At 35.7% G+C, this 13,899-nt stretch overlaps 1 protein-coding gene across 1 annotated transcript in view; it reads right to left on the reverse strand.

Moving 5' to 3' along the window:
* The window catches only part of AP3B1 (adaptor related protein complex 3 subunit beta 1), a 219,960-nt gene that overhangs the window by 52,022 nt on the left and 154,039 nt on the right, over nt 1-13,899 (reverse strand). The window contains exon 22 of the mRNA XM_010975029.3: nt 8,775-8,881. Coding sequence (XP_010973331.2) covers nt 8,775-8,881 — 107 coding nt within the window. The remainder of the gene's footprint in view (nt 1-8,774; nt 8,882-13,899) is intronic.

A 13,899-nucleotide genomic window follows, 5' to 3' on the forward strand; every position in this document is an offset into this window, starting at 1 on the left:
GCATAATAATCTAATATATCTTAAAGCTTAAGAACTATTTTTCACTGCAAACATCAAAATTCGACACAAGCAACAAAACATGCAACATCATAGTTGGTGGTAACACAACGTTCAATCAGCTTCGGACGTGGAGGACAAAATTAACAGAAAAGATTAAATCTTTTTTCAACAAATGTTATTTTAAAAACCTCTTATTTCCTACTGTCATACATTTAATTATAATAAATAAAAGCTAAAAACCATCATCTTGGGAAAGAAGTCTCAAAGGAATTGCTTCCGCTCTGAAGAGGAAACCCACAGCAAGGGAGAGAACTACTCACCACAAAAGGCCAGGCTTTCTTTCCCATGACCTCTTTCATCTTCCCATTTCTTACAAGTTTACACACATATTTGCTTTGCTTTGGCAGTGACCTTCTTTTTGCCATAATAATTACTAGTTAACTATAATTAGCATCTGATACAGTGGATTTTCCATTGTGGAGAATTTTTATTATAATAACAAAGTATCATGACTACCATCTCCCAGTTAGGACTTAGATTGGCATATAGTTGATTAAGCCAAATAAGAAATATTTTTGCAATGAAAACCTCACAACTAAAAATTAATAACAATCTCTTTTTAAAAAGTAGCTCCTTTTCATAATCTAGGAAAGGGAGAGATGATAATGGTCTGTTAGTAACCACGAGTCCTCTAAGTAGTACAGAAATGAAAAGATGAAGCAGTAGCAGGGCATACCTTAAAGTTTAATTTAAAAATTAAAGCAACTCATACGCAGGGGAGAATTGAATAAAAGAGTAAGATGGGACATGGCTGGGCAATGGAAGCACAAAATACTGTCAAACTTTAATTAAAAAATGTTTTCAATTTAAGCAGACCCAGGCCAGTGATTTTTCATTATTTTTACCACAGTTCCATGACTACTGACATTTTCATCAGAACAAATACAGGATTTTTCCCAAATTTAAAATGACAAAATTATTTTTAATTTTAACTTATAATTTCTTCCTCCTCTATACTCAAGGAAATTTGAACTTAGTTGGAATTGTCTCTTAGACTGAGGCTTGAATATACTTTAAGTTTTTAAACTGTAAAAAATACATATTAAAAAAATAATATAGTTCTTCCTCCGTATTAGAAAACAATCTTTATCACAGACATATTATCATTTGTTTTGGGAATCAGATTACATATTCATGAACCTTCCGGCACATGATTTAGTAAAACACTTGTTTTAACAAAAACTCTCAAAGCAATCTGTCCTTGTAGACAAACTAGAAGAAAACTGGTTCTCTGGCAGTAGAAGACAAGCAGACTGGAAAACAAAACCAAAATGCCCTAGCCTAGTATCAATTAAAAAGATAAAAGCCACTTGAGAGAAATGGAAATCAAATTCAATTACAACTGTCCATCACTATGATGCACAATTATCCCAATAATCCCAAATACTATTTTAGTAAATTTCAGACTGAGAAAATCAGACTTTGCTTCATGAATTATGGTTTGTTTTTTCTTCATATTGTCTTAAAACTGACAGAGTAACCTCTTGTGCCAAAAGCAGGTGTGACAGAAACTGTTGATTTTCCGATTAATTTCCTATAACACAAACAGGGTCAGGACCTCCTTCCTAATCATGGATAGTTCTAACTTCATTAGTTGTCAATCTTTGTCAACAGCAAAAGCTTTAAGGCTACTTGCTAGCGAGTTTCCATATTCCTTAGATAAGAAGCTTCAAAAAACTAATGATAAACACGTACTTCAGATGGTAAATCTGGTTTGCATATTAAAAAATGCCTTTTCCTTGCCTCACTCTGCCTGCCCAAATTCAAGTGCATTTACACATGGGCTTCCTTCTTCCTACCCTTCAGTCTGTAAATCCCTGAAGGTGTAGGGGTCTTAGTTAAGTGGCTTCTTGATCATAATGACAAACTTATTACCACCTTTTTTTGCTGGTCATAGAACATTCCATGCTGGCTACCCATAATAATCTGCACAGACCTTAGTTTAATGCTGCTGTTGCCACTGTCTTTACTCTGATGTTGTGAGGCTTTATTTATTCCTTAGGGTGTTTCAGCTAACAGTGATTCATGGTGGGCCCCTAGATAGCTTTGCTAAGCAAATATCTCAGGATGGAAGCTGGCCACACCAGAAAGATCAACCATGTGCTTAGAGGGTTGGGGCCCTGGGACACTGATATCAGCCTGACCTGGAGGAAAGGGCTGGAGAGTGAGATCAACCATGTGGCAGTAATTCAGTCAACAGTACCTATGTAGTAAAGCCTCAATAAAAATTCTGGACATCTAAGCTTGGTGAGCTTTCCTGGCTGACAACACTCTCGTGCATACTGCTAACTTTGATGCCAGTAGGGTACCATGGAAGCTTTGAGTTTGGAAGCCAATCAGAATCTCCTCCATACGTCTCTTTCTTTGGTTGATTTTAATTTGCATCTTACGGCTATACTAAAACCGTAATCCTAAGTATAGTGCTTTGAGTTCTGTGAGTGATCCAGTGAGTGATCAGACTTGAGTGGTTTTAGGTAATCTCTAAACTTGTAGCTGGCCTCAGCAGCCTTGGACAGACTTAGCAGTCTGGAGGACTGTGCCCTAACATCAAGTATGGTTAAGTCCAAGAAGCACATTGTATCAAACTGGAGTTTCCTTTTTGCAACTCTAGTTTCTTTTTCATGGACTGTTCTTGGAATTACTTACTATTCCTCAATATATTACTGCTCTACTCCATAATGATTGCTTTTCTTAAAGAACCTTCCTGCATCTTCCTAAATTAAATTCTTCTTGGGGTTTGTGATCCACGAGGATCAAATTGGTTACATTAGGGCAGCTAAGTCCGGGCTTTCTCACTAAAGTACCACAAACAAGTCAGAGGTGTGCCGTGCACCTGCCTCTTCCATTAGCCTCAGGAAAGTCAGGTGGCCCCTGTGACTCGAGCTCCTTGGCTGAGTGTCTCAACCTCCTGCAGCATCTCTGTTTACACCAGAGCAACCACTGCAAATACCACAAATATTACCACTTTTTCTATATGTACCGACACATGAAAAAGGAATCATTTCTAGAGTTCCTCATGACAGTATGTCACCAGCCTACTTGTCTAGCATCAGCCTTGGTTAGTCCAACCTGCATGTGCTAACCTAGAGCCACATTAAACCACTGTTTCTCCAGTACTCCAACATTTCTAACATCAGAGGTGAACACATTTATCCTTATTTCACATTTATCCTTATATGCAGATTTTCTCCCCCTCCTCTTTTCTAACCCCTCCAGAAGCCTAATATTCTGAGGACTGCTGTTCTGCCTTCCAGGGGTTTGATGTGTAACAATTTGAAACTCTTAGTCTAACAATAATCTAGTAAAAGGAATTCACTGAAAATTAATTTTGTTCACTAAAATACTACAGTGGGAACAAAAATGTTTCTTCATTTTTAGCCACCTGTTGGCCAACTGCCAACTAATCTCATGGAAGACTGAAATAAATACTGTACTTATACATAATCTTAATCACACAATTTGAAAAAAATAAGGGCTTTCCTTACAATGATAATATTTATTAGAAATTATGTTTAAAAATCTCTGTATTCTGAATATATAATTCAAAGGGTAAAACCAAATAGTGAAAATTTTCATTTGAAAAATATTTAGTGTGAAACTGTTCTTGGAGCTTCACTGTAAATATTTTTGTAATTTCAAAAAATAAAACCTACCCATACTCTACCAAATGTAAAGAAAACAAACTTAATAATCGACTGAAATAAATAAAAATCATCTATGAAATGGAAGTCATCAAATAAGCTAAAAAATGTTTCATCTAATTATTTTCATAACTTCTTCAAATCATCCCAGCATAACTAATTTCATTGCTTCAAAATTTCATAGATTCACAGAATATTAGAGTTAAAAGGAAACATAGGGATCTACTTTGCCATCATTTTAGAGTTGAGAAAGCCAAATGAGTTGCTCAATATCACTCAACTAATTAATAGTGTTCATTCACAAAGACAGATATTAGACGCTAGACGTCAATAAAAAGGAATTCTAGTCATTCATATACATACATAACCTGTCTATTAAAAAATGACTGCCTTCTGGATAATATAGTATACTTTGATTAGAGAAACTCTGGAAAATACTGAAAAATAAAAAGAAGAAAAATATAAATCATCCATAATTTCATCACTCAGAAAACCTGTTAACATTATAATGCACTTTCTTTTAGTCTTTCATTTTCCTTAAATTAAAAACATAGTATGAGTGTACAATTTTATAAAATTGGGATAATATATGTAATATTTTGTATTGTTTTATCACTTCATATTATATCACATTTTCATCTCATTCAAGTATCCAATAAAAACAAATTAAAGACTACACAACACTCTTTGATTTGACTCTGCCACAGTTTACGTAGCCATCATTCTTCTATCACTAGACACTGTGGTCATAAACAACCATGCACATAAATCTTTGTATTTCTAATTACTTCCTTAGAAGAAGAATCTAAACCTGAGATTACTGGGTCAAAGAGTATGTATATTTTGATGACTCTATACATACATGGCCAAATTGTCAATCAGAATGATGTCCTAATTTACACTGTCATCAGTGGAGCAGCATATAATACCTGTTTCACTGTGTCCCTCACCAATAGTAGACATTGGTTTTCATAATTTTTGCTAATGTCACAGGCAAAATGGTCCTTTTAACTTGCATTTACTCATACCACCACTGAACAGTTTTTCATGTATCTATTATCTGTATTTCCTTTTATAATTGTTTATATCTTTTATCCACTGAAAAAAAGTCTTACTGAAGTATAATATACATACAGAAAAATAAACACATCCTAAGTGTGAAGCTCAATGATTTTTTTCATAAACTGAGTTTACCCATGTACCATTATCTAGTTCAAAATACAGAAAACTATCAGCAGCCCAGAAGCTCCTCTGTGCTCCTTTTCAATCACTAACTCTCCTAGAGAGGATCACTATTCTGACATCTAATACTGTAAGTTAATTTGCCTGTTTTGTATTTCTGCTCATTTTTGCAGTAATAATTTTATTGTTTAAAAAAAGTTCAGCAGCATTTATTTTAAAACAGTTAAACATTGTAGAAAAGTATAAAAAAGTGAGCAACAAGTCATCCAAAAAATCCTATTACCAAAAATAACTACTGTTAACCATGATTAACAGCTTGGTAAGCATGGATGAATACAAAGACACACAGAGAAACAGACCAATTTTCCTACAGAATAGGATTATAATCTTACTTTAACTGAAGAACAAGAAACTAAAATAAATCTTGAAAAAATCCCTCCAAAACTTCAGATAAATGTTCTGTGATAAACACAAACCATTAAGAGGTTTGAGCCTCATTAAAAAACAGAAACAAAAGCCATTTCAGTTTTGCGTATTACTGATTCATTTCCTACTATGGGAAAACAAAATGGGAAACGTGCATCCCTTCATCCTTTCCTCTCCTCACCTACAGTAGTAGTCTCAGTTTCTTATATTATTTTAATTTAGTCATTTACACTCAATTCTGTCACTGTAATTCCCATTGATACTGATTCTCTTATTTTCAAATCATCCTTTAATTGGTTTCAATACTGAGCAGTGTCCCTTTTTTTTTTTAAAAAAGGACTAATAGTTATTTTCACGTGTAGCCTTTACAGAGAAAAATAACAAAATTTTCTTGGGTAATACTGTCTTCCTCTTACAAAGCTGTAATAATAATGTAATAAAAAATAACATCAGGAACTATCTAGTGTTTAATACGTATCAGGTATTGTTATAGCATTTCATATATGTTAACTCATTTAATGCTAACAATCCTATGAGCTAGGTAACATTATCATTTTTATTTCATAGATGAAAAAATCCAAGGCACCAAGACATAAGATGACCGAGGTAACTCCTTTATGTAAAGTGGCAGAGCTCTGATCTGAATGCAGGCTGTCTGGCTCTAGAGTGCGTGCTTTTAACTGCTACGTGAAGCTGCTCAAATGTTTGCAGTTGGCACATGACTCGGGGGAGGGTCAGTAAAGGATGCTACCAGCTGTAGTGCGTGAAGGCCAGGGGTGCTACATGCCCCGCAATGAACAGGGCAGATGCATTCAGGAAAGATTATACCATATTCCTCACAACTTTCAAAATGTCCTGATGGACATTCATGCAGTGAAAACTTGTGTAAAATTACCTGATCCTAGAACACTTAACATATCAGTACAAAGTAGTTTTTGTGGGGTGGGTGCAAGGTTTTAATGTACTCAGTTTCTAGGAATAACTACCAGAGAAACTGTTCAATGTTTCAGGAAATTATGTTACACCACAACCTACAGTGTCTGAGTGGTTAATACAGTACACTTCTATCAGCCTGCATTTATAGCTGCCACATTAGTGGTGGTTTTACATGACTGCCAGCATCACCTAACTACTTTATTACACTTCTGCTATAGTAGGCATGGTCAAGTATTTAGATATTAATGTAACTATTTATTATAGGTCACCTTTATTTCTTCTTTCTATTGAATTAGGGCAACATGCCAATTTTTAAATCACAGATGTACCCTTATCTATGAATTTCATTTTAGGGCCTGAAAGGCCCCTATGTTTGTTGAGGTCCCGTACCATTATTGGGGGGGGGGGGTGGTAATTTTTGAGGACTTTTCTTTGATTATTTCCTCTGACATCTTTAGTCTACTTCTTTCTAAATTCGTACACATAATGAGGAAACTTACACTGTGGTTGACTCATTTTTTCAAAGTACCATTTTGAGGGCTGGAGGTCGAGATTAGGAGCCACGCCATCCTTCACCAGAATATTCGACTTATTTCTATAGGTTCAACTTTTCAAAGTTCCAGTTTTTTCTTTGTTTAAAGTTCCAGTCCTTTCCTTTGTTCAACAGTTGCTGGTGAACTTCTGGTTGCCATTCTGACTACTACTAGTTTGATGATTTTGTTAGCCCTTGGGGATGAGTGTCGTGATTCTGCTTCACGTGGAGTCTTTTTTTTTTTTGCATACTCTTTGGGTGGGGTGTTTTTCTTTTCCTTTGAAGAGACCATCCCAATAAATATTTTCTTTAGTATAAAAGGGTGAGTCCTTCAATTACGTTGTGATGAATGAAAATTTACTACAAGCTTTTCTAATCTCATCTGCATTCTTCTTAAAGCTAATAAAGTCTAAGAGTCTACTCGGGGTCCATTATCACGTATCATAGCACTTCCGAAAATATCAGTTAATGCTTATTGAGTGATCACAATGTGCCAGTCACTGTTGTGAGAGCTTCACATTTATTATCTCATTAATCTCGCAAGATTCCTATGGGGTAGATATTATCTTCATCAGAAACTGAGATGCAGAAAAGTTATTTACCAATTTGCCCAAAGCTAGTAAAGTGGCAAAGCAGGGATCTGCACTCTGGTCATCTGATACCAGAACCCAAGTTATTCACCTCTACCTTACTGCCTCCCAAGTTTGTTTTTTTTTTCCCTTCCTTCCCCCTCAAGGACTAACAGCTTCACTACAGATTTTTTTGATTACTGCTTTCTCTTTACAGCCTACCCCAAATGCTCAGTAAATATTTATTATTTAAGTAAATGAATTAACTGATTATTTTCATTGCTTTCCCCCATCTCTTTTAATGTGTCTTTTCCTTTCAGCAACAAGAAGGACAAACTAAAATCCTAAATACTGTTCTTACTCATTTCTGAGTGATTAAGAGATAATCACATTCTACAGCATTGTAAGCTTGAGTTTTCACCTATACTTTCTAACTGGGCTGACCAAAGTTGAACAGAAATGCATGTAGCTCTTCTAAGTATTTTGTTGCACAGCCCTGATATCACATTTGCTTCGGAGGGGGAATTTTTGTAACACTGTATAAAAATTAGGTAGTTTAAACTTTCCCACCTCTTGGCAGAAGAAGCTCTATGCTCCCCAGCAGCTCAGATCACTGAACATGCACCCTGCAGTGCCCTGCCAGTCCTGGGAACCACTGATACACCAGATCCATTCAAGCTACCTATGTGCTCATCAGAACTTACTGTTCTATCTCCTTGTCAGATTCCGACAACAAATTAATAGGAGGTCAACCATATCAACAGATTATACATCTTAGGCAGTGTGCTTGACTTAGAGTGAAAGGTTAGTGGCTATAACATGCTAACACAGAAAAAGTTATTGCAGTTTCAGATGCTGTGACAGACTGATGGTTTTGGCATTATTTTGAGATAGGCAAGCCTCCTGCCTCACTGCAAGTCATACCCCATAAATAACATAAAAAAATTTTACAGACAGCAAAGCATGTAAATTAATGTATGAAGATAATGTAAAGAGAAATACAATCTTGAATTTTCAAATGAAAACAGTCAGGAATTTTTAGTAGCCAAAAACAGTGTAGTAGGAACAGAATGATTATGGGAATGAAAATCTATTAATGGAGACAGCAATTCTTTATGGCAGAATTTATGTATATAAACTAACTCAGTGGGGTAAAGAACCCTTGTATGTCAGAGATATATAACAGTACCAGAGAAAAATGTACACATGCGAAGTAAATGTGGATAACAAGAAGAAGTAAATTGAGACAATAATGGTTTGGATAGAGCAAATTAAAAAAATATTTACAAAATTAAAAGGTCAGATCTGGATGTGTTAGAGGAAGAACTCTTCAAGACTAAAAATCTGCTTCAGTCCTTCGCGTTTTAGTAAGAAAGATGCAATGGCATCATTTGAAAACTGAACTAATGTATTTTGAAAATTACTTACGCTGATGACTGATGAAGAAGTTGACAAGTTTAAACCTTCAAGATCTGCTATCAAGCTTGGAGAAAGAGCTGGTGTGGGAAGCACAACTGGGGTGGATACTGGGTTAACTGTAAGAAAAGGGCCATGTTAGCACATGTGCATGAAAATTTAATTCACATTACTAAAAGCAACATTTTTATTTTGGTGGTAAATCTAATTAAACTACTTTGATTAATAAATCTATGACAATTCTATTTAACATCTTGATTTAGTCAAGTTATTATCAAGTCATGGCAGTTATTAGTCTTAGCTTTCAAAACATAATGGCAAATCCTATAACAAAGTAAGAATACAAATATCTTGAGTAATAGTTTTTGAAAATTTTTATCACCTAACATTATCACTAACATTAATCACCCAGTAACTTCACTGAAAGAAAAAGGTAGAGAAAATTTTTTTCTGACTAATGTAAAGAATAACAATAGCTTTCAAGAGAGTTCTCCAGTTGAGTTATGTCTTTTAAGGGTGTTTAAGTCCTTTCCCTATTTTACTCTATACTGTAATAATTTTAGGGGCCCAGCTATCTAATTCCCTTCTAATTATACTTTGTCAGCAAATGCTATGTGCTAGATAGAAATGTTTGATTTTAAATCTCTTACGTACTTGAGATCAGATATCCCCTAATTTGAAAATCTTTTATAAATGCAAATCTGATCACATTGCTCTCTTGCTTAAGACTCTTCAAAGGCTCATAATTGCCTACAAGATAGAAGTCCAACTCCTTAATTAAGTGCTCAAAGGCCTCTCTGTTCTAGCTCAGCACTGTCCAACAGAACTTTCTGTGATGATGGGAATGCTCTTTAGCTGTAATGTCCAAAATGATGGCCACTAGCACATATGCCTAATGTGCTCTCGAAATGGGGCTACTAGGACCAAACAATTACATTTTAAATTTTAATTAATTTAAATTTAAATAGGTATGTGTGGCCAGTGGCAACCATATTGAGCAGGTCTAGCTTATCTCCAATTTCATCAGCCAGTCCTACGTTCTAGCTCTACTAATAGTTTCCAAGATCTTGACTCATGTCTTTGAGCTTTGTATATTCTATTTGCTTTTCTTAGAAGGTACTTCTCTGCCTTGCTCACCTTGCAGCCTCTACAATAAGACACCACTCAGACAGAGAGCACAACCTGACTCACCTAAACACAGCTTCCATGTGCCTCCTCTGTTCCACATGTACACCTGGACACACTTCTACAACCGTACTTCTCTCAGAATACAAATTTGTGTCTTTATGTTTTTATTTCCACTGGTCTGTGTGAGCAGACTTTGATGAGTTAAATTTTAGTGCTTAGAAACTGCTAAGCTGTTTGTTGAATGAAATAAATTAAAATGCGGAAAAAGTTTTAGCTTCCGACAAATTCTCACTCCAAAGCAATTATCAGATAGGAGAAGCAACATTTACTTCATTTGACATCACATATCAAAGTATCTTTTTCTCTTTAGCATCACAAATATCTTGTAAGTTAGGCAGAACAAATATTAATTCATAAAATTAGCAATAAATACTTCTTGAACGAGAGAGCAAGGGAGAGACAAAGTTCAATATATAGTCTCTGTCTTCAAGTAACTTAAAATTTAATTGAGAAAAGAAGATATACATGCTTGAAGAAAAAAAGTAACAATACAGTCCATAAATGATACTACCAAAAGAAGAAAATTTTCAAAGGAAATCTTGAATAAGATCTCAACATATGCATAGAAAAAGCAGAGTAGAGACTGGATGGAGGAGGGAGTGGAGCCTGCGGTTCCTTCCTGGCACTCGATTTCGTGAGCTCTTAGTGTGAAGCCAAGCTATGAATCCCCAGCTTCCTCAGACCTATGCGGAAAACCACTGTACAGTTAGCAAGTGTCACAGGGAATTAGGGAAAAAAAGGATCAATGGGGATACAGTGGTTAAGAGACGGCTTCATGAATAGGAGCTAATGAAGCCCAGGTTTTAAGTGAGGGTAGGATGTGAATAAGAGGAAAGGAAGAAGCTGGTCAGCTACTGAGTGAGATCATGTAAACAAAGGCTGAGAGGTGGGAAATGGTAAAGCTAAGGGGGCTGGGTTTATCCTATACACCAAAGAGAACTGTTAAGAATTTACCAAAAAGGAATGATGTGACATATGGTACTGCAGTTTGATTAGTCTGATGGTAAATGTAAGAGACAGACTAAGAATTAGAAAGAGCAGTTGGGTTGGCAAAGAGGAAGAATTTACAATAGGTTAGGCATGATGTGAAAAGGACTGAAGTAAGATAATGGTGGTGAGAAGGCAGAAAGGACATTCATATTAAAGACATTGTAAACTGAGGCACAGGGATATGAAGACTCGCCAAGATCAAAAAACAAGGGAATGGTAGAACCACTTGAGGACAAGACATTGGTCTTCTAATTTGAATCAAAGTATGTTGCCTTTCCATGCAAATGTAACTTTTTTGACGGCTTCTAAATGCATGTTCATCTGTTTGTCTATTCATCCATCCATCCAAATATCAAATGCCCACGTAAGAAATAAAAATTGAGTAAGAAAGAGTCTCTGACTTCAACTATGGCTTGGCTAAAGACAAAGAGAAGAAATTCACACCACAGGGAAGCCTGACTCAAAAAAAAAAAAAAAAAAAAAAAAAAAGATTAGTTTTTAGTACCATCTCAGAAGACAGAGGCTCTGGCATTAAAGAAATGATTACACATCTGTTTATAGGTCTGCCAGGATGAAAGCTGGCACTGAAGGTTTATCCTAAATTGGATTCTGCAGCCAGTTGACTACGGTGAAGCATTTAATAAATGTGTAAGAAACAAAATGACTATGTAGCTAAAGAAAAAAAAAACAGGGCATACAAATTAAAATGAGATACCATTTCTACCTATCAAATTGGCAAATTTGTATTTTTAAATACAAAATCCAGCATTGGTAAGGGTAAAAGGAACCTGGCACTTTCCTATTAATACTGTGCAAGTTAGCACAAACTTCATGGAAGGCAATTTTAGGCCACAGAATTCTTTAAAGCCTTTGTCCCGGCAATTCTACTCCTGGGAGTTTATCTTAAGGATGTAGTCATGGATATAATGCAGTAATATACTTAGGAAGATGTGTATTGCTGCACTGATTATGATAGCAAAAAAATGGAAACACGTTTAATTTCCAACAACAGTAAACCTGTTAAACAGAATTTATTACAACAATATAAAGGACAACCATGCAGTCATTAAAAATGAAGTTGTTAAAGAATATTTATGGCAAGAAAAGGAATGTGTACGGTAAACAGAGAAAGAAGCAAACGGTAAAGCGGTATCTCAGTACGATCCAATCTGGAGGGAAAGGGATTTGCATACGAAAAGAATCTGACCGGAAATGTCAGAATGCTAACCCATTTTTTTCTTTTTAAAACTTTCCACAAAACATTTTTTTCTTTATTAAAGTATAGTTAACAAAGTAATTATACAAGTGTTCAGATCAAAGTTATACTTTAAAATCTAAGTAACACGTTTACTCTGATGGTTTAATCTGAAGTTATTTGACTTTTTAAATGTAATTTGCTGCAGCTGCCTCATCATTGTCACCACTGCTAACACAGCTCGCCCTCATCTAACGCTCAGCATGTGTCACGCACTGTTTTAAGTGTTTTTACATTGATCAACTCATTCAATCCTCTTAATACTCTAAAAAGTGTTCCTATTATGCCAATTTTATAGATCAAGCAACTGAAGCACAGAGATTAAGTAACTTGCCCAAGGTTACACAGCTAGTAAGTAACAGGACTGGAATTCAAACTCAGTCTAGCTCCATCGTCCTCTTGGCCATGCCACTCTACTGCCTCTACCACAATTTATTCAACAATATGATGTCACAGATGATAAGGCTTCTCTGAAGCATGATTACTGTTGGTTGATAAAAATTTAAAACAGACTTCACAGTTAGTTGTACTGATAGTGTAATTACATAGGTTTACATTTCTTATAAAAGGACACTGGAATATAACTGCTGCTTTATGACCATCCTGTTAAGACCACATGGAATGGGGGTCCTAAAAGATACTTTAACTTCCAGAAATATAAAATCTGTCTGGGAAAAAAAGCGTATTTCTCCTACTAAGCCTAATCTATTGTTAGGCCACACATCTCCTAGCATAAATATTTTCGAATGTATTATCTATAGACCCCATGACATAGTCATATAATTTCATAATCTAGAGTATCTGCAGAAATTTTTCAGCCATTCTTTGTTCATTTTACAAATAAATAAAATGAGGCAAAGAAATTAACTCACTTAACAGATGACAGGCCGTACCAGGATTAACGCCTGTGCTTCTGATAACATCCCCTCAACAGATGCAAGGTGACTGACTATACTGCTTTCTTAGCGGCAGACGACCATTATCTCAGGTAGTGGCAAGCTCTTTCCCTATTCCGTGCCTTTTTCTCCTCCTCACTCTCTTCTCCTCCAACTGCCTAATTCTTACTTATATTCAGCTCAGCTGTTACATCCTGGTACTGCTAGGTGGGCTAGGTACCCCAACACTTAACAGCATTCTGTGCATATCTCTTTCATATTTCATTTATAATACGGCAATCTAATTGCTGACTTACTTGTTTCTCCAGTTACATCTGGAGAGTTCCCTGGGTAGGGATAATACTGTCTCTCTTTAGAATCTCTAGCACACAGCAGACTACTTAGATCATAGCAAGTGTTCAATAAATGTTTCCTGAAAGAGGACCCAGATAAATTCAGGGCTTGCAGTTTGTGTGGTACACAGTGTGCAATGAACAAATCATCACTGTGGATTATGATGTGCCTCTTACATAAAACGTAAGGAGTGTGTCTGCCTCTCCTTCAAAGTTAATCTAATTCTCACAGCTGAGGACTCAAGTCACTGGACAGCAACTTTTTAGGTTTTTGATCAACAAACTGCTTGCCATGGACAGTGGAGAAGTACTGTAGGTGAATAAGCAGCATGTAACAAAGTTGGTATTTTCAGAACCACTATCAGCAATGCTTTTCTTCCATAACACTCTTTAAGATTCTTCCACATGGCCATTGTAGCTTGTCTCCTTCTTCATTTTTCACTGTACTTTGCACTTTATATCTCTTCTATAATAGT

This window comes from Camelus dromedarius, chromosome 3 (assembly GCF_036321535.1).
Source record: "Camelus dromedarius isolate mCamDro1 chromosome 3, mCamDro1.pat, whole genome shotgun sequence".
Taxonomy (NCBI): domain Eukaryota; kingdom Metazoa; phylum Chordata; class Mammalia; order Artiodactyla; family Camelidae; genus Camelus; species Camelus dromedarius.